The 21,931-nt window shown below is 37.7% G+C and overlaps 1 protein-coding gene across 2 annotated transcripts in view; it reads left to right on the top strand.

Moving 5' to 3' along the window:
* The window catches only part of LOC145782473 (tubulin polyglutamylase TTLL5-like), a 35,037-nt gene extending 13,109 nt beyond the window's left edge, over positions 1-21,928 (top strand). Inside the window, exons 17-29 of one of the 2 annotated variants that reach the window (XM_082594279.1) lie at positions 80-752; positions 1,163-1,286; positions 1,914-2,095; positions 2,458-2,652; positions 2,852-2,997; positions 3,524-3,655; positions 5,906-5,989; positions 6,157-6,312; positions 10,091-10,189; positions 14,331-14,506; positions 16,359-16,579; positions 16,881-17,020; positions 21,543-21,928. In XM_082594279.1, coding sequence (XP_082450405.1) covers positions 80-752; positions 1,163-1,286; positions 1,914-2,095; positions 2,458-2,652; positions 2,852-2,997; positions 3,524-3,655; positions 5,906-5,989; positions 6,157-6,312; positions 10,091-10,189; positions 14,331-14,506; positions 16,359-16,579; positions 16,881-17,020; positions 21,543-21,586 — 2,372 coding nt within the window. In that variant the 3' untranslated portion in view covers positions 21,587-21,928. Of the gene's footprint in view, positions 1-79; positions 753-1,162; positions 1,287-1,913; positions 2,096-2,457; positions 2,653-2,851; positions 2,998-3,523; positions 3,656-5,905; positions 5,990-6,156; positions 6,313-10,090; positions 10,190-14,330; positions 14,507-15,142; positions 16,192-16,358; positions 16,580-16,880; positions 17,021-21,542 lie in introns of those variants that run through there. The other variant, XM_082594273.1, reaches the window with a different exon arrangement.
* The last annotated feature ends 3 nt before the right edge of the window (positions 21,929-21,931 follow it).

Raw genomic sequence — 21,931 nt, forward strand, 5'->3', positions numbered from 1 at the left:
GTTTGTACGTTAAAAGCAACGTAAAAATTACAGTATGAGAGTATTATCCTCTTTTTAAATATCTCTGTTAATTTTTTAGGAGTTGATAACACATTCAGAAAAAAGATTTTGAGGGCGCGTCATTCAAGCAGTGACGAAGAAAGTGATGACGTAGAGGAAGAAGAAAGTGAAACCACTTGTCAATCTAAACGCGTCAAATCCGCGAAAGCGAAACCATCGCTAAGCTCTGGCGATGCAGCCGCCCCGTCAAAACTGACAACGCACGACTCGAAGATTTCCATCGAAAAAATCTCAAAATCAAGGGTTTTATCTGGTAACAAAGGTTTAAAAAAAGCTCTTCTAAGCGATGCACTAAACGAGGTTCCAGACAAACTTGTCCAGACTACTGTAGCTGAGTGTAGCAACTCGAGTCTAACCAAATCATCTCCAGGATCTTCATTGAAATCCCCAGTGCAACGGGTGTACATGTACAAGTCTAACAGCCCGGTAGAAAGCGAGACAGGGTCACTTGAAAAGCAGGACATCCTTAAACCAAATATAAAACCTGATGCTGAGATCTCCGATACCGATCAATTGTCTTCATCGGTGACGATGATACAGAAGCTCACGGCAGATTCGCCTGCTCCGAGTCTATCTCAAGAGATAGCCAGAAAACTTGAATTGATCAACCAGAATAAAGTGTTAGGCAGAACGACACGAAATCAGAAAATTGTCAACGTTCTTTCAGTTTTGAGATCCGGAGGAAATCTTGGGTGAGCCTATTTTTTGTTGATGTAAGATTTCCTGGCAGCCTATACTTTACTAAACATGTTTCCTGTTTAGGTTTTAACGACAATTTTGAACATACCGCGATAAATTAATATTCTCTATACAGTCGTAGTTATTGTCTGCGGTTAGCGGTAGATCAAACGCATGTTTTTTCTAACGAATTTCAATTGACGTTTATAATTTCACAGCATTTTTGTATTGCACCAGCATGTAAGAGTTTTTATTATTTCTACTATTTTGTTTTTACTATTTTGGTAAACTGAGGATTTATAAGCCGTTATTCAACGATTCAGAGCTTTCTGAAAACACTTCTGCAAATCACCTCAGTCATGTTTTGACTCGTGGAAATGAATACTTATTATCAACGTATGGTATGAACTATATTTACCATTAGAAAGCTACAAGCCCGCCAAGCATTTTCCGCCTATCTGTCACGCGTGCAACATCGACTACGCATTGAGTCCGAAAGCCATGGCCAGGATTGTGTCGATGACGTTTACAAGCAGGAAGAACAAATGGTAAGCGCCGGATTGGGTGATGGCAACTGACTTTTTTCGTAACACTCCAGGCAGCAAAATCCATCATCAGAAATGACGGATTGTGTTGTCTGGGATGTATCTCCGTTTGTGGGAAGGTATTTAGAATTTTAATCCAATTACGTCTTTCGGGTTTCAACAATAGGCTATTATTTGAAATAAACCTTTACAATAGGAATGCCTGTCATTAAGTTGATTCAGTTAATTTTACGCAGAAAGATGTGTTCTCAACATTGAATCAACATGTGATGATCTACATCAGACTTGGAAAACCATATTTTTGTTGAACTAGATTACTAACGTCTTGCACTTATTTAAAAATTAGTAAGGTCCTCGGTTCGCCACCCAATGAAAGCACGTGGCTGTGCCTGGGCTAACGCATATGCCCGACAGCAGAGAAACAGTTGATTCCTTGAATGTGAACGTGACGAAATGCCCTCAAGTTCTTGGCTACCTTCGCTAGTTCAAAACGAAAAGAGCTACATTATTTTTTTTATTAAGTGAAATCCGTCATATGGATTACTGTGCCCTAAAATTTACTAATCTTTCCTTTGTTAATTTTGAGTTTCGAAAAAATACTTTCTACTAGACTTGCGATTATGTCTTTAGGAATTGGTGTTGAAGTTTTTAAAACGGGCAGCAGGGAATCTCTGCCAATCGCTCTCTGTAGTGGTGCCAAGTCGTAGGCTCTCCATCATCGACAGGAAGAGAATTCTATCAAAGCAATTGGCGGAGTTCGTGAGAATTTACAACAAAGAATCTGAAGCCTTACAACGCAAGCGCAATCTGGGGTTAGTTTAGAAATTGTTCTCAAGTTTTGACCAATTCCAGTTATTTACTTCCTCTTTTTTACCAAGTTATAATATTATGAAAAGCATTTCCCTGGTTAATCTTGCGAATTTTTGAAAGTGCCGAGTTTTATTGACGCTGTCCATTTCTTACGTTTTTTTTTTTATTTTTTTATCTTTGTCGTATCCAGTTTCTTTCCCTAGTCAAGATTTGCAAGACTTTTTTGTTTTTTTACTCGTTTTACAGCGAACATCATCATCATCATACCACTTTTCAACTTAAGCTCAGTCTATAAGTGTTGCCATCCTCTTTAAACAGCTTCACATTGTTCAAACCTTATCATTCAAATCTTCATTGCTTTTAGATTGGAGAAACCCATAGGCCTGTTAGAGGGAGACCAGAGACTTGGTTTCTCCTCTCAGTCGATATCCGATAACGACTTCCGCGCTTTCATCGTAAACGCCTCAGAATCTTCCCTTGAAGAGGTCCTCACAGCTTATACGCACAAAAACAAGTCGGCCTCTGTCTTTCTCGGCGCCACCAAATCAAAGAATTCGATGTAAGTTCAGTTTCTTTCACTTCCACTTGCGCTTTGGAACGTTTTCAGCTTTTTGAAAAAAGCTAGTTTTGGAAATTTACAACTAAGCTTCAATATGTTACATTACTTCTTGTAGGCTATCAAGCTCAACTTCATATCTCGCAATTTCGCACATTTTGCCGGATTAGAATACAATACATGATGCTTTTTTGTCACGAAGGCCCTTTGAAAAGGACGGTGGGAACGTGTTGCCGGAAAGTTCAACCACCAGCATGTTGGGACAGCAGCCTGTCAGGGGATACAGTGTCCCCTCAACCCCAACCGGTGGTGCACCCACACATCATTTATTCAACGAAGAACTAACAGGTAGGATTGACACAACAATTCTTTTGTCTGTTGCGTTCTGAAGAGAGAAAACCAGCAAAGTTAAAAGATGCAAGACATTAAAGCAAATGTGGACTCGTTGCTGACAGGCCACATCCACTTAGTTTGCCGTAACGTGCCGCGCAATCGTCAATGGATAGGTTGTCAACAGCGTAGCGATTGGACGACAATTGTTATCTTCAATGTAGCTTGTGCCTCATTGTAGGCTACATGGCAGTGTTTTGCTACCTTTTTTACGTCAAGACACATTGTTGTATTAAAGCGTCATGGTGTATTGCCAACCAACAGTTTGAAAAGTAATAGAACAAGAATTCAAGACGCTGTCTTTCTTGCTGAGTTTCGTATTTGAAATCGTCTCGTGCTATAGGTCACGTGACACTACTTTATGGCACACTAATGTTTCTTCGCGCTGTGGAAAACTTGCTTAAATCACTTTGCCGCGGTTGCAGACCACTGGTTGTCTTTACGTCATTACTAAACCTTGGTCAATTTCTGGCTCAATCTTTAGATAAAGCCCATCACTCCGGAATGACGGCATTACCACAGGCTACAAGCTTGTACAGCGTGAAGCCATCTGGAATGAAGCAGCTCACTTCCACTCAGCGAACATCAAGCTCTAAGCCATACATGCCTTCCGCCGGTGACGTGTAATTTTGCGCATTTCTCAGTATATTTATATTTGAAAAGAAGCAATTCAGAAGAACGAGACTTCTAACTGGTAGCCACTTTAACAAGTCGAAATTCTGCCACTGAAATTGACTACAATGCAACCGCCAACCAATCAGAACGTGTTATAAGAGGCTACCGTCCAATTGTGACCCTTCTAGCACTCATCCAGAGAGTTAATGCTTGTTTTGAACTTTATTTGGTAATTACAGAAGAAAAAGAGCAATAGCAGTGGTGAGAATCGAACACGCGTCAATGAAATGACTACTTTCTAGCCCTAACCTTAACCCCTAAGCCAACCAGCTGACAAAAAATCCATCACTTAATTTGCTTTGTATGATCTTCTTTTCGCCATTTTTTATGTCACTTAAACCGTAGCTTATGATTGGTTGGCGGTTTCATTCTAGTCAATTTCAGTGGCAGAATTTCGACTTGTTAAAGTGGCTACCCTTCTAACTAAGCTACGTCACTTATCGTTGTAATGCGTTGATAAAAAAAAATGTTGCCAAGTGTTTTTCAAACTTCAAGGAGAATGTTATTTCAAAGTTGTAGGCGCCCAAAGCTTGTTCGTTCAAAACTATTTTAAAATTTGATGGTTGTACAAAATTTATTTTGTATTCAACCAATATCTCTGTATTCAACTCGTCTTGCAATGATATTTTTAATGCACTTACAAGACTAAAAATACTGTATAAAAGGAAATTTAAGGTTTACAATATATTTTATCAAGCATATGGTACTAAAAATATTTAGAAATAATCAAAGTAGGCTACAGCAATGCAGCGTCATACCTAGACAGCAATTCAATCGTTTTTTAATTCTGCAGACGTTGAATCAATGTAAAAAATGGTTGCTTTATTGTATGTCAAGTGGTGACAAATCTTAAAATTTCTGTTCGGGTGATAGGGGTCGTGTTTGGATGAAATTTCAAACATTATAACGCTTTGATGAGTTAGTGAAAAATCACGTTGGTTAATTTAAGATTCTCCCTTGCTAAATAACACTGTTATCGGAAGTTTTGAACAACATCTGGCAGCACTTGAGTTGATCATATCCTACTTTTAGATGTTCTTGTAAAAAGGTAACCTGTGTTGTTACAATAAGCTTCGAGTCCGTATGAAGTCACTTTGCAGTCCAGCCGATGTTAGTCAGGAGTTATTTAAGACACAAAGCTAGTAGATATAATAAAGTGTCTTTTGATTATTACTGAAAAAGCGGTTTAATTTGTTGTTGCGTATACGTTCAGATGACTTTTCTCAATATTATGATTTTCAGCAGTTTTCTTGCTGCGCTTACTGAGCTTGTTAAGATCACCTTGAAAATAAACCTGTGACCCAGTGGTTCTCAACCGGGGGGTCATTGAAGCGTTTTTTGGAGATCCGTGAAAGTTTCCGAGTTAGCAGCATGATTGATAAATTGCGACATTTAAAAATCGATTGTGCTTTATTTGTGTATTAGGATACAGAGATTCTCAAACCGTGCGTCGTAACACCCTTGTTTGAAATTTCAAAAGACATCGCACAAAGGTTCCTTTTTCCAACTAAAAAAAAGATCATATAAAAGAGTTAAATCTTTTATAAGGCTACGAAGACCTACTGTATGCTCAACTTAATTTTTCGAGACGGCAGGTTGTTGATCGATGCTTTACTTAGAAATGCAAACGTTAGTCAGCAGTCTATCACCACTCACAGTTTTGCTATGATTGTGATCACAACGAAACATTGATGAAGTTACTAGTGAAAAAAAAATTAGAAGTTCTTTGTAAAGGTCGCAAAATTTCTATTAATTTTCGATAAAATTTATGTAAAACATTCAATCTGATTTTTAATCTTGTGTGCCAACATATAGCACATAGCATAACTTCGTCAATGTCATCAATCGTCATAAGTGAGTCGCGAGTTCAGCAAATTCTTCGAAGTGTGTCACTTTGAAATTTATGAAACATTTGTTTGGAATTGTTTCCATTAAGAGACATGATACCGTAGCCTACACTAAAAATTAAGATAAAATTTGTTAGGGGTCCGCGACCGCTTCGAAGGAACCAAAAGGGGTTCGCCAAGACAAAAAGATTGAGAACCACTGTTGTAGCTTATATGGAAAAAAATATTATAATTTTTAAATCCCGTCTGACAAAGAGCTTCCAGTGGAAACCTGTAAGATTTTATCGTTTTACTTTTTATCTTCTCGATAAGCGGCTATATCGATAATAACACAGTATTTTCAGGCATGTTCAGCGCAAGTCAATCTTCTGTAAGACAAGGATCGACTTCTACTCGTCCAGTGGCAGGCAGCATCCATTACCACACAGGTTACTTATATCCGCGTTTATCTCTTCCCATATCATGGGCTTAGTTTAATTTCGCAAACCCAAAAAGCAGACGCTTGTTGATGTGCTTGAGCCTGTTTGCATTTTGTGGTACTCTATTTCTTTAAGTTTTTTTGCGCCTTTTTCAACCGGCATCTTGTCATCTACAGCGGCGAACCAGGAGGCGATCTCGGATGCCTTGCAAAAGCTCGCAGAAAGGCATGCGGCCAGGCATTACTCAGCTCCTATCCAGCTGACGGCATTGGGCAACCACCTATCAAACCTCAACTTATCGAACGCAAGTACCGGCCATCTCCACAAGATGGGTGAGTTATGGTTAGGGTGCTGATTCGTTTTCATGGCAAAGGCATCGTCTGTGTAGAAGGAGCAATTTATCTTGACGCCAGGTAGATCGCTTCTTCTACACAGCGTACATGTTTGGTGACAGCTGGTTTGATAATTTTCTTTCCACAACGGTAAGAATTCAATTGCCGGCAAAAGCAGCGATCGAGCGCTCTGCGGTACTGGACTTCAACATCGTCGGAAATTTGACCCCAATCAACCGCCACTTCGATCATGACATTTTCAACCTCACATAACTCTATCAAGTACTATACCTCATTACCACCACAAAATACCATATATGGAAGGCACCCAATATAATAATATATAAAATCCACACATTCACCAGCAACAGCATATACTGAAGTCTATTAAGTCATCCGATACATGCACGTCATACACTATCACTGGCCAACAACACAGACATACACAATCAGCTCAATCAAAAACACCATATTACACTACATACTACATAAGGCCACCTCCCAACATGTGAAAGTGCATTCTACAATTTAGGGTGTCCCACTTTTAGGCGACTTTTCAGGAAAATTAGGTTCGGGTCAAATTCTGACTGGATTTTCGTCACTGATTCAAAAATGACATTATTTTTTCATTATGACGTTATCTTGATGTGCCAGCTAGCGGATATTTGCTATTTTGGCCTTATCACGAATATGGTAAGAGCTAGAGAGTTGGAACTTGCGCCAAAATGACCGGAAGGGACAATTTCCTATTTGTTGTCAATACAATATGAAACGCTAACTGCAACAGAAAAGGAGTTATTTTGAAAAAACATGTGTTTGCTAATTTTTAGACAAAAAATGAGAAACACGGCAATTTTTCTTGGGTTTTGCTACAGTGATGCTTTTATTTCCATTGTTAAGCTGCGTCACCTTGTTTAACAATTAAGTACAGTGGCAGTAGCTAGTGTAGTAGTGGTACACACTCTTGAATGAATGTCTCTTCCATGTAAATGAGATTTGTTTTACACATGCAAAAAGCTTTTTGGAAGGCAAAGTGAAAGGCCCTAATGCATACGAAGATGGTGGTTTGATGAACAGAATTAAGAAAATATCAAAACTTAAGCCCCAACATCCGAAAATCTGACAAGATTGTAAAGTTTCTATCACAGCTATAGCCGCAAACCATTTAAAAGCCAAGATCTTATAGTTTTCTAAGCGCAAGAAAGAAGTTAAAGATTCATCTTTTCGGAGCGACTATATGTGTCTTCTTGCTCTGGCAGCTCATTTAGTGATGGATGTTCCAGGAAATTTGAAACCCCTACTTTTTTATCGTCAAAAAAGCGTGTCCCATGCGCGTTGGATAACAACAGCGAGTGGTTACAGAATGCTGATTTTTGGGTATTGTGTTAAGCCTCAGGATATCTCTAAACTTCAACGTATGGTTTCTATCATTGTTTGTGTTTATTTGCCAGCATTTTAGTCATCCATCTTAAACCTTCCGCTGCTGAAGGTCCCTCAATTGTACTGTTTACAAGAGATTTATTACTTGCATATACTGTAAATCTGTTGATGAACCAGTATTCAACGCTGTTCTGATACATTGTTAAGCATGCATCACAATGGTTGAGCCCTAAAAACGTTGCTTTAACTCTAAGTTCTCACGCTGAAGCTCCGCCTTTTGCTGCTGATGCGGCAAGACAGAAAAGTTTTCCAAGAAACGTTGATATCGAGCAGACGCTTTTGAAGCGTGGCAACTTGATTTTTCTCCGAAGAAAGTAAGATGGCTCCATGCATTGCATGTTTTTCATCTCCATCAGTGTTTTGGCGTATGATCAACAACAACAATCGAGGAACAGAGCGCTTCATTGGAAGACTGAAACGCGTTGTGAACGGCTTGATTCGAGATGACCAAGATGATTTGGCCAAAACAGACTTGCGCATTTGTGCTGCTTTGCACAGTATGGTGTGATAAATAATCCCATTGAACTGTGTTGTGTTTTTGAATGGTGTTTTTTTTTGATAGATCTTTAAACGAAATGATCAAGGGTTTAAAGCTAGCTAGTATTAGTAATTACAACATGCATGTAAAAATCAATGCTGAGGTATATAATCAATTGTAAATACAATATGCTAGACCACTACCACTGTACTTAATTGTTAAACAATATGGCGCAGCACAGCAACTTAACAACCGAAATAAAAGCGTCACTGAGTAAGAATTGCCGTATTTCTCATTTTTTTTGTCCAAAAATGAGCAAAAACATGTTTTTTTTCAAAATAACTCCTTTTCTGTTGCAGTTAGCGTTTCATATTGCATTGACAAATAGGAAATCGTCCCTTCCGGTCATTTTAGCGTAAGTTCCAACTCTCTAGCTCTTGCCATATTCGTGATAAGCCCAAAATAGCAAATATCCGCTAGCTGGCACATCAAGATAACGTCATAATGAAAAAATAATGTCATTTTTGAAATCAGTGACGAAAATCCAGTCAGAATTTGACCCGAACCTAATTTTCCTGAAAAGTCGCCTAAAAGTGGGACACCCTATCTATACAAGCCGAAGGCCTGATTGTAAAATTTTTATTTAGTAGGCATTCTAGTAGGTCGCTCACCACGTCATTGTAAATTGTATTACAGCTTAACTAGAGGATCACCTCAACTTACAGCTACAATTACTGTAACGCACTGTACCCTCGTAATTATTCTACTTGTTTTTATATTAAACTCTATCATCCAACAAAGTGTAGCACTCACCAATTTTTAATTTAAAACGCTTTTCAGTGTTGTACCTTTCAGTGCAATTTCGCAAATTACTTTATATGTTGATCGAGTTAGGGACAGAGCAAATGAACCAACCAATATTATCTTTATGTGTATACTGCTCTCACATTACAGTAGTTATTCGTTTTATTTTTTTGCCAGTATTGGATTTACCTTGTGCGTTATCACGCAAATAAAAATCATTAGGCGTTGGCTTTCCAATTATGCTAACCTGGTTCGATTCCCGGTTCAAGCTGATTGTTGAAAAACACCGCTCACCTCTACCCAGGGTGTAATAAATTGGGTGGGCATAGTTGCTGAAGGAATGGCGCTCGAGAGAAAGGAACTGGCCACCCTACTTTCCTTAGTGCCGAAGGCTAAGTAGAACGAGAACCTTATCTTCTCATTCCCCAAGCTCAATAACTGCGTGTAGGACCTTTACTGACGGCTAAGTGGCCGAGTGGTTTCGGCTCTGGTGCTGGTAGATCTGAGATCGATTGCAGGTCGGGTCAAACCGAAGACTTTAAAAACGGTATTGATCATGTTCTTTCATAACGCAGTGAGAATAAGTCGGGTAATAGCCCTAACGTGGTAGCATGTTAAACCTGGTATAAAAATGAGCCTTGTCGCTGAAAGACCTTAACTGTTGTAGAGCGACATTAAAAAAAAGACTAAAATAATAAATAAAAGTCTAGCACCATGGGGGAAATACGTGTGTATCACTGTCAAGTCTCGCTTCACTGGATTGCGGGGAAACAAAGATATAGGCATTGGAAAGCAAGCATATTTTTAAAGTAGCAGAATGGTCAAAATAATTCATTGCGGTGTGATGGATGTTTGCTATTAATATTATGATAAATTAGAAAGCCACTTTAAAGCTGAAAGTTGTTCAATTTTATATTTTATCTCAGAATAACTTGTGGCTAATTATACATCTTCCAAGAACATTTTTGTACTTTTTCGCTTATTTAAAAGTGTTTTTGTGCGAAACCTTCGTCGTGCTTTAAGACAACAATGTTGTATGAAGCTTGTTGCTTTCAGGAAGTAGCGACCTTCACCACATGAACTCCCCGCAACGAACATCGAGTTTGTCCGATCTTGCCAGCATAGATCCTTCTGTACAAAGCATGATGGATCCAGGTTGGAAAAGCAAAAAAATGTCTTATGTGCAATTTGTGTGTGGTTGACTGCGCGAACGCTTAAAGTTGCTTCGGCTGTTTAAATGTCACGTGAATCTATATTCCTGCTTTTTCAGCTTCGTGTTTAATGGCTGATATCAGGACCGTGTTACCTCCACCGTGGGTATAATTGCACAGCTGGGGAGGGGCCCACTCATTTTAGTATATTTTAGTTTTTTAAATGTTAAAAAAAACTGCAGCAGAAGCTTAATAATCAATACCTTAAATCATGCAAGGCCGTTTTCTGCAGCTTGCTCGTTTTTTCCATATTTGCAAAATTTCTCGCTCGTTTTGCTCCCTCAACCACATTTTATTTTTTCACCTAACCGGCGGTATTGGGCTTGCATGGTTTCAGAAGTGGATTAAGGAAGTAAAAGTTTTTTGTGTCCCACAAAAACCTAACAAAATAATGTAATATTCCGAAATAAACACTGCTCGCTCTAATAGCCCAGTAAATTAACAATTAAATTATTAAACTTTAGTGTTAATGGAGATAGACTATAGAGTAAAATGTGCCGTAAAAGAATAATAGATGAAGCGAAGGTGAGGATACTTCTGATAGGTTTTCAAACTTCTAGCCCACTGAAGGCCCACGGCCCTAGCCCACTATGCAAATTTTGAAGAAATAAATTACTGAAATCCTTCCTCCGGTTGTACATGAAGATTTTTTGAAATGGTAGGCTAACTACATTTTAAAGTTTAAACGAAACCTTCTACCCAAATCCAGTTTTATTTTGATGAATTTGGTTCAAAGCACTTCAGTTCAGTTTATTTTTTGTTTCGTTGGCGCAAAAGAAAGACACAAAAAGCAAAAACACAATAAACACAAATAATTCGCACAACAAGGATGGCAGCGAAAGACCAAACGGTCACCAAAGTCAGCTACCACCGAAACATTTAAACAAAAGATACAAAATTAAGAACATTAACACATATATAATATATAGCACAATACCAGCACTTTACATAATACATTAACAATGGAATAACACAGGGCAACATAAAAAAAACTGTGTAGAAAAATAAGCGGATGATACGTTTCAGGAGTGATCATTGTACAAATTTACAAATTCTTTAATAAACATTTATATTTAAATTTAAAAACATATTAAAACATAGCATCTTCTTACCAGAGTGTGACGTTGTAGAAGGCAAATATAAATCATTCTTTTGGTTCTGACGGGTTTTATGATGGTGAATTTCGTTTACAAAAATAAAGCAGCCAGCAAAGGCTCGGGGCAGCATTTTGTGCACATATTTGTACATAAATTTTGCAGTTTCTAATTTAATAATATCGGCAATTCTGAGCACATTAAATTGGTGATAAAGAACAGTTGTATTTGTTGACCTCGGCAAAAATAAGCAGGATCGAATGAACTTGTTTTGTAACACTTGTAGTGGAGCAAGCAATGTAGAGTTTGCTCTTCCCCAATTTATAATCGAGTATTGGATCTTGGATTGAAACAAAGCATAATATAAAGTTTGTAATATTGTTAAAGGGGCAATGTATCTCAGCTTAAATGCTATGCCGCAGACCTTTGCAAGCTGCTTTCTAAGATTAATAATATGAATATCCCATGTCAATCGCTCATCCAAAGTTACACCTAGATAGTTTATACATTTCTTCCTTTCGATGGATCGGCCACTGATGGACAGACTAAAATTTTCTGCTGCACTTTTTTTCTTGCAGAGGATCATATAAGTAGTTTTACTATAATTTAATGAAAGTTTATTGGATTTCATCCACACATCAATTTTTCCTATTTCTCTATTGACATTTTTTTGGAGAGATGTCAGGCATTTGTCTGACATATGAAAGTTTGAGTCATCAGCAAAAAGTGTAGTTGAAAAAGAAGATGCATTTGGAAGATCATTCACATAAAGAAGAAAAAGCAAGGGACCAAGGATTGACCCTTGTGAGACACCACATTTAACAACATTGAAATTAGAATTCTTACCATTAATTTTTGTACTTTGCATTCTATTTGTTAGATAAGATGTTAAAACGTTTAAAAACTTGCCACGAAAGCCATAATGGTGAAGTTTTTTTAAAAGTATGCCATGATCAACTGTATCGAAAGCTTTACTTAAATCAACAAAAACCGAGCATGTGTATTTGTGATCATTCAAGTTAGAAAGTAAATCATCATACATTTTTGTCAATGCTAAGCTTGTTGAATCATTTTCACGAAAACCATGTTGAGCTGGGGTTAAAATATTATATTTGTCAATAAAATTCATCATCCGTTTATATAAAATTTTTTCGAAAATTTTGGCAAAAGTTGGCAATAAAGAAATTTGGTCGCAAATCTGTAAAGTGTAAAGGTGAACTAACTTTTGGTACAGGAATTATCAGACTCTTTTTGAGTACATCAGGAAAGATTTCTTGCAAAACACATTTATTCAGTACTTTTGTTAAAAAAGGGCATATAATTACATTAGCCATTTTGATAAATTTAGAAGGTATTTCAAAAATGCCTGAAGCTATATTTGCTTTGAGGCTCCTTATAGCATCAGATACTTCTATCTCATTTATATCAGGAAAGCCAAAAGAAGAACATTTTCTGTTTAACATGAATGATTCAAAATTTACATTTGAATTTGGAATTTTAGCTGCCATTGAAGTTCCAATATTTGTGAAGTAATTATTTACTAAATTAATGAATTCAATAGAATCTGTTTTATAGCTTCTATCATTTATAGTCATAGTTGAAGGAAGCTTTTTATTATTCGAATTTCTTTTCCCCTCTATCATCTCATGAATGATCTTCCATGTTTTCTTGGAGTCACTTTTTGTTTCTTCAAATTTTTTTTATAATGTTGATTTTTCAGTGATTGTTTCAAATGATTCAGCTTATTGCAATATGCTTTGTATTTCCTCTTTGCTGATTCATTTTTATTTTTTATCCAATATCTAAATAGTCTGTTTTTTGTTTTAATAGATTTATGAATGCCTTTTGTTATCCATGGTTTGTTAGAGAGCTTAATTTCAGTTCTCGACATGTTTCTAAGTGGTGCATGTTTATCTAGTGTTACTTGAAATCGCATAATAAAAGAGTGCATCAAGTTGTCTGCATCATCACAATCAGTATTTACTTCATTCAAATTTGACTCTAAATCGCATAAGAAGCTGTCAAGACAAAAGTTTTTTAAGCTTCGAATTTTTTTGGTGGGTTTTTTAATTTTTTAAAGCAAACAAAGCGACTTATGGTTACTACACACAAAGTGTGCATCGATAAAAAAAACAAAACATTATTCCGCCAATAATGCCTAAAAAGTGACCCAAATAAGATAATAGGCTATTTGTGAAAAATTTTAAGAGAGGCAAGCCCCTCACATCTGTTGTCGAACTACTTTTTTGAATTGTCCATTTATCGTATAAGTTTTGCTTTGTCAAAATTCTGGTCTTTTCCAACTTTGGGGGGGGGGGGAGACAAGATGGTGCTCACACGGCCCTGGTTGATATAATGTAGGATATAATATCATATGACATGTTTGATCAACCTATATATCACAATATGACGACTCTAACACCTAACAAGGGCGTCATGTGATATTTGAGCAGCCTTCCTGTGTTGTGAAGTGAGAGAGCTGAGACGTTATGCATAAAAACGTTATTGTTATTAAAGAATAGCGTACGTTATGGCTTTTTTCGTGAAATCTGTTTTTAAGCCTTTTCCAATTGTTCGCATATAGAGATTTTTAATAGTAATAAAAGGTTTTTGCAGACTCTTAACCTCAGTTCTGGCTTCTCGGTGTTTTGGGAATTGCTAATCATAAATAATTGTAGGATCCATGTAAAAGGATTCAACCAAACGTATAATAATCAATAAAAAATCAACCAGGTTTGGTAACTACAAAGATTTATTGGTAGAGCTTTCGCCGCCGTAAAGGCGGCTTCATCAGTACTCTTATTCAAATAGAAAATTCAAATAGAAATATTCTATTTGAATAAGAGTACTGATGAAGCCGCCTTTACGGCGGCGAAAGCTCTACCAATAAATTTTTGTAGTTACCAAACCTGGTTGATTTTTTATTGAGAGATTTTTAAGTTCATATTTTCTGCAAAGAATCACTTTTGGTTATTATTGTGGGATTTCTAGGGTTGCAGAAGTTATCTCACAATGCCTCCATGGATACGACTCACGAGCAAAAGGACCTCCCCCTTGTATCGACCCTACAAGATGCGAGTCATTCAAGGTCGACTCAAATGCTATCTCAGCAGAGTAACACTTTGCTGCAGCAAAGTAAAGCGAAACATCAAGCGATGCTAGCACAGGTCAGGCGCGATTTTGCTTTACTTTTTTGCTTCGTGTGTCGTTTACTAAATTTAATGAAAAGGTTTGTGTTGATTTCTATTTTAAATTTGATGCTTTAGCTTTGCGTTACAAAGAAGAAGGCGGTACTGAAAAGCTTGGGTGTTCATCAGGATAATTATCGTTTCTAGCACTAGATGCAAAGAAGACGAAATTTGTGATGAAAAGTCACGGCACTGGTAGGTTTCAACTTGCACCAAGGGCCCAAGCAGCCTTTAAAATTAGAAGGAGTTATGTATTTAAGAACGCGCAAAACTTAAATGGTTTCTTGTGATTTTACGACCAGCTAAGTGGCCGAGTGGTTTCGCCTTCGGCTCTGGCGCTGGTAGATCTGAGATCGATTCCAGGTCGGGTCAAACCGAAGACTTTAAAAACGGTACCGATTGTGTTCTATCCTGCAAATCGCAGTGAGAATGAGTCGGGTAATAATGTGATAACATCATAAACCTGATATAAATTAAAAATGAGCCCTGTCGCTAAAAGACCTTAGCTGTTGTAGAGCGACAATAAATAAAACCATAACATTATTATTATTATTATTGTGATTTTACATTCAGTCATTGCTTGAGTCATTCTTTTACTGTTTCTCTTTACCACAGATGCTGGACGTGTGGCGCAACAAACAACAGGCAGATTTGAAGTCAGGAAAGTACATGAGCAAGGTCATAGGTTCGGTTCCAAGTTCAAATACTAATGAAAAGCTTGGTAGAATGTATTGTTGCCACCCTTATTCAACAAGCCATAGCTACAACTGCCCGGTGAATGGTGCCCGTCTCAGTCAAGCAATTGATTCAGTTGAGAGAGACAGCGGTTATAACACTAAACTCAAGGAGATGCTTTTGCTAGAACGAACAGAAAAGCTTATAAACTGCCACACAAGCGAAAGGAAGGCGTGTAGCGGAAACAACATTTTCTTAAAACAGGTCGTGTCCGCTAATAGAAGCGGCGTACCCCAGTCTTACAACAGGAGTGGCGTTCTACCAGACAAGAGGAACAAACTAGCTCAGATCAAACCGCTTAGCCAACATTTAAAGAAGCCGACGTACAACACGAGTACTTTCATCAAGTCGAGACAGCAACAAACCTCAGATGCTGCCGCTCTGTCTCAGTCAGTCGCAGAACGCTGCAAGAAAGCGGAGACAGCCAGAAATATATTGTACTATGAAAACATATTGCAGGAAATAAACAGTTTGTTTGAAATGGGAGAGCTTCCATCTAAGCAATGGAAGGACGCATACAAACGACAGAGAAAGTAACACTGCAGTTTAGAAAAGCTAAGCGATTGTAAGCTACATGTTATTCAGCCCCGTCAGTTCTTTAGAAATGGAAACACCTACCATATTTCTAATTTTACGACAATTCTTATATGACGATACAAAATAAGTACGGACCATAAAAGCTACTGAAGTTGATGACTATTCAAAAAATTAATTAACTTTTTCCACTGTAGGCTAAAGAATTAAAAAAAAATGATTTTTACGGTATTAATTTTCTTGTAGCTTTCACTTGTTCAGATTGCATGTCATTTTCGAGTTGTTTTTATTTTATTTAAAGCAAAATGCCAGCCTTTGTATTCGCAATGTATTTCATTTTCATGTAAATTACTAAGTTATGTGCTGAAATAACAAATAAACCATATACGTACGCTTGAATACATTAACTTAGAAGTTTCTTGAATAGAAAAATTTGTTTGAAGTAGCCTGGGAAACATTTTTTGATACACGTGTCTTATTCATATGCGATAACACTGTTCTTTGCAATAAGACTTAGGCTATGTGTTAAAGTACACACACTCACAATGACATGTCTGGGCAGCCCACAACATCGAACAACAAAAATAACAACTCCAAACGTCACCATGTCTCTGGAAGAACGACGCCTGAAACCGCGCACCAATCCTCGGGCGGTTTGCGTGGGAAAGTTGATCGTCCGACAGCAACACACACTCGTCGCGCTTCCCCAGCTCCCAGACCACCGGTGGCTCCCCGTGTAGGCGATCGTCGATCAGCGTTGAAAAAATTATCAGAAAATTCGAGGTATGGGTATGAGTCTGTTTTTAGATTCAGTTCACATACATCCCAGTCGGCTATTTTATGGAATGCCATTATAAGAATTTTGTCAAGTGTAACTTATAATATATGACGGACCAACACATGACGCCGTTTTTTGTTTGTCTTCACTCCACTTCGCCTATATATCTCAATGTGGCAGCTTCAACTACCTTCCTCTCACCCCGTGTGGCAGAAATCATAACTTTTTATAACAAAACTAATCCCATGACGAGAAGCAATGTGGTAGCTGTTGCACATGTCTGACTGATGTTTTTCGTCCAATCAGATCTAGTAGACCGACTAAACTTCAAAACACAATCCCCGATGGAGAGTCAACTTTTCATGAAGAATCAAAACCTGAATCTCTGACAAATGGAACCACACTTTTAGAAACAACCTTTGAAGAAAAAGTGGATTCATCAATAAGTTTGTTTAAACCAAAGATGTCCAACCTTTTACTATAGTGGGCCGCATTGTCACTTGAAGTAAATCAATGGGGCACGGAACCTATTCAATTTCAAGAAAAATGGGGGGAGATGCAGGACCTATTATACATTTTTTTCTTTTTTGCTCTCAATTCTTCAGCTCACATAAAAATTTGACAATTTTTTTACAGAATACGGCCAAGGTCAATGGTTATTGACTGTATAAATATCTTGATTATCAAATTTATTTTTGTGAAGTTAGAGCTTATACAGTAGAATTCACCTATAACGGCTTCGTTTATAACGTCAATTCGCCTATTACGTCACATTTCGCTCGGTCCCGGCAGAATTCCTATCTTTTACGTACATTGTAGTTCGGCTACAACAGCATCGCCTATAACGTCAATTCGCATGTAACAGCACCCTTTATTGGTCCCCAGACGTCTTTTGTTCGTTTATAACGTCACTTTAAGCCATCACCTTCAGCACGAATGGTCAGTCTTTCAATCCAGTTAGCGCTCCTGCTTGCAAAATGTCTTCCCTTTATTTTGCTATGTCGTTCGCAGCAGGGACTTTACTTAACTGAATTAACTTTTTTCCCGCGTGAAAATCTATCACATGTAAAAAGCAGCTCTACAGCTGACCTTTGTATCCCAGTAGAAGCCCTGAAGTCAATCAGACAACTAGACCGATACTTCCGAAGTCACGACGATAGCGAGCAAATCCTACATTATTTAGCAAAAGCTGAACGCTATGTGGTAGAGAAATCCGTGTCAAAACCGAAACAGCTGAAGATCAATACCTTTTTTGCTAATAAACAATGAACTTCTCTACTACTGTATGTAATGAGCTGTATTGCGCAAATTTCCCGTAACTTTCGCTGTAGGTTATTTTTTTAACAATTTCTTTGTTTACTGTATTTTCTGCGTGACTTTTGTCGGTTTGGTGGTAGCCTACACAGTAAACCTGACTGGATTATACAGTTATACACTTCTTTCTTTAATCAAAAGACAGTTTTGAAATAGTTTGCGGTAGTTCGTCTATAACGTCAATTCGGCTATAACGTCAGTTTTTGTAATCCCCAAGAGGTGCCGTTATAGGCGAATTCTACTGTACAAACTTTTTTTGAAGAGTGTATAATAGGTCCTGCCCCTGAAGGACCTATTATACACAAGCGAACATTGGAAAACAAAACATGTTTTTTCACTTTCATAGTAAAAACAAGCACATAAAAATGTGAAATAATAATACTTAGTGTTTATAAACACTTTAATTGCCAAAGTAAGATTGATTAGCATTACATCAATAGCTCTTAATTGGGGGAGAGGCGGGCGTCTTCATAAGGGGGGTGTTAAACTCTTTTCCGCCACGGCCAAAATTCACTATTTTTGTTGAAATGACTTTTGGAGCTTACGTGTAATATAATGTTGCTAGAAAAGTAAGGCCTAATTTTAAAACATACAAAAGTTAATTCTTCAAGTGCCGTAACTCATTGTATAATAGGTCCTGGACGTTACTGTATAATAGGTCCTTCAAGGAATCATTTTTATTTCTTAGTTGATACAAAAGTATCTACACAAGCAATCACTCTGAAAGTTTGTGTCAACCTAGATTAATCACCAGACAACCGTAAATAAATGCAAACTATTGCAAAGAGCTTTAATAACAAAATTTATCGCCTTATTGCTGAACTTCCGAAAATTTACATTTTGACCCCAAAATGGAAAAGCCTGTGTTTCTCTTGAACCGATAAAGCTTTTATCACACGAAACTTCATACAACTTAGTTGGACTAAAATCTCGATCCAAAACCATAAAAACCGAAAACATTCATTTTGAAGTGAAGAAAATACGGTAGGCACTTTAACAAGCAGATTTCTAATAATCCACGAACGTATCCAATCCAACCACGAACCAATGAAATGCTACGTCATCTGTCCAATTGTGACTATTCCAGCATTTAGCCAGAGAATTAATTATTACTTTAAACTTTGTTTGGTAATTAGGCTACAGAAGAAAAAAGAGCTATAGTAGAGGTGGGAATCAAACCCACGTCAATGCAATGACTACCACCGCCCTAACCCAATGCGCCAAGTCAACCGATGGCGAAACGATGATTTAATTTAGCTAGAATTTGCGTTTTTCCTTTATTCCTCCTAAACGCAACCTTGATGACGTCATGAACAGCGTAGCTTCTGATTGGTTCGTGGATTATTAGAAATCTGCTTGTAATAGTCAGTGGTGCCGAAGTTAGTTGAGGATTGGGGGGGATAAATCAAAATTTTATCAAATTTTAGACAATTTTGAACATTGGGGGGGATGCGTACTTTTATACACAATTTTAGTGGTTGTGGTATTAGGTTTATTAAACAATCACCGGAAGTCGGTAAATTAGCTGCTAACAGCATAATATAGCCTACAAACAATAAATCGTGGAGATAAAAGCGCTACCAGTGTTCTTGTGAATGACTGCTTCAAGATTAAGAAACAAGCAAAGAAAAATTGGTAGCCTACCTCCAGCTGGATTCGAACCTATGACCTTCCAATGAATACTTAGTTTTTCCAAAAAAACAACAGAAGTTATAGGCTACTTTTTTTCTTGCCCTCTCCTTCACTAGAAACACTACACTTAGTGCGCTATAGGACAAAGTCACTGGTCAGGAGACTGAAAACAATCGAAGCTACAGAAGAACATCTGCAAATTTATGACAAAAATGCTAACTTTCAAACACATCACAAGAACTTGTTACAACCGAACATATTGCGTCTTACGGTAGTGCGCATTGAAAATACATTAGCATTGTAATTTATGCTGATATCATTAAGAATATTTTGGTCAATGTTGCAAACAATGCTAGCATTTAACCTTTCCTGTCCCAAAGTATTTCTCAGTCAGGTTTTCAATCTACGAAGATTGGAAAACGACCTCTCACAAGCAGCAGAGCTTCCGGGCAATAAGAGGTTCTTAATCAGCTGGAGAAGCCTATTTGAGAATAGAGAGGTTTTTCCAACTCGGACAATGCCTGGTAAGCTCTTTTAGCATCGTACAGGAATTTTGGTCCTGTTGGCTTGCTAAATGAATATAATTTGATAACTCATCGATTGTCTATTCAGCTCTGGATAATTTTTGAACATTTCAGGAACTAAACCGGCCTTGAAAATTCGTGCAAGTTCTTTATACTTTGCCGAATCAGAATTCAGACTACTTTCAAACCGTTCGGTTAGTTCAGACATAACTCTGTCCATGAACTGATTGTAAAGTATTTTATAATGGAGTTGAGTGTCTGCAGTAGCTGCCATCGAGCCTCCACCCAATCTTTCAGGGACTCTTCTTTGCCGTGGTGCTTGCAAAGGCGTGATAAAATTAGCAGCAAATTTTTCCGGAAGTGAAACTGCATTTTTGTAAGTATTGTTGTCAAACTCCAAATCACGATATATCTCTCGAGTGATTTTCAAGGTCTGAAACAGCTCTTCACAAGAGTCAATGTCAAGCTTTTCTCCTTGCAACGTGATACTAAATTGCTCTATAAGTGTCAAAGGCTTCAAAATCAGCACAAGTCCCAAATACGTTTCTGCAGTTTCTTCATTACTGTAGTGCCGTGGCCAGGTCCAACTCGTCCTTAATACCTTCAATGAAGGTCCTTCATTGTCTAGCGTCAAATACAAGACAATTTAGAACTGTGATTAAACATCAATAAAAGAAAAACAACAGCAATTCGAGATGCTTACAAACAACTAAATCGAAGTAGGCCTACAACTTCATAGCAACTAATTTTTTCTGAATTATTGGGGGGGATATATCTCCCCCATCCCCCCCTACTTCGGCACCACTGGTAATAGTGCCTACCAGAAAATACAGCGCTGTATAATAGGTCCTGCATCTCCCCTACTGGGTAAAAAAAAACAATTAAAAATCATTAATTTTATCGTTGAAAATAGGAACAAATAACACACACATGGAAGCCACAGAGCTGCACACACCCACTGATTAGCGACTTTCGCTTTTGTCTGGCGCAACCGTGTCACACTCGCACTGGTGGTGTATAGGCCTACTGGAAAGTGTACGAAGGCTGTTGAAATCTCAGAAAATTTATAAGATAAAGTGAAATATCTTATTTTCAAACGTTGGTAATTTTCAATTATGTTACAAAATATTACTTGGAGTGAAAATGACTAGCGGGAAACAGGTTGGACATCCCTGGTTTAAACCATAGTTATAGATCAAATAGTAGACATATTATATAACTATGAGGCTGCACTGTTCCTTGTAACTTTACAAATTAAGTCATACCTGAGTAGGCCTCAATCCACTATCAGCGATGGGATGACCCATGCGTGGCATTCAACCGCTGCGAGTTAACATTTTAGTTGGGTCAGGTTTTACGGTAGCGTGCTGTAGGTTTCATTAGAACCTGCTCTTTCTAAATTTTATCTGCAAGCCTTTTATAATGAAGAGTAGCCCACAGTTCAATATAATTAATTAAACTTAGACGCAACTATTCAAACTATGTCTTGCTTTTGCAGAAACGAACTGCGACGACAGAAAAAAAGGAGATCTTGTCCGGTAGAAGCCTGGTTACTAAAAATTGACGTAATCAAACGTCGATGTAGCTTTGTCGAATATTTTCAATCCGCAATTTGCTATCCAGTCTCTGCACCGGCTGCCGCGTTCAAGGTTGAGCATGGTTTGCCAATGATGTTTGGCACCCTTCCGGAGAATAGCTTTTTGTGATATCCATTAGTTACGTTGAATCAACGTTTGCAAATCAACTTTCCAAGCCTCAAGGCGAAAGCTAATTTCGATAGCAGGCCTATTTTATAAATCTGCAATTACATATTCTATTATTGTTAAACGCTCGATACTTTTCCATTGAGCTGATATATTTTTGTAATAAAAACCTCGTACGGTACCT

This window comes from Aplidium turbinatum, chromosome 1 (assembly GCF_918807975.1).
Source record: "Aplidium turbinatum chromosome 1, kaAplTurb1.1, whole genome shotgun sequence".
Lineage (NCBI taxonomy): Eukaryota > Metazoa > Chordata > Ascidiacea > Aplousobranchia > Polyclinidae > Aplidium > Aplidium turbinatum.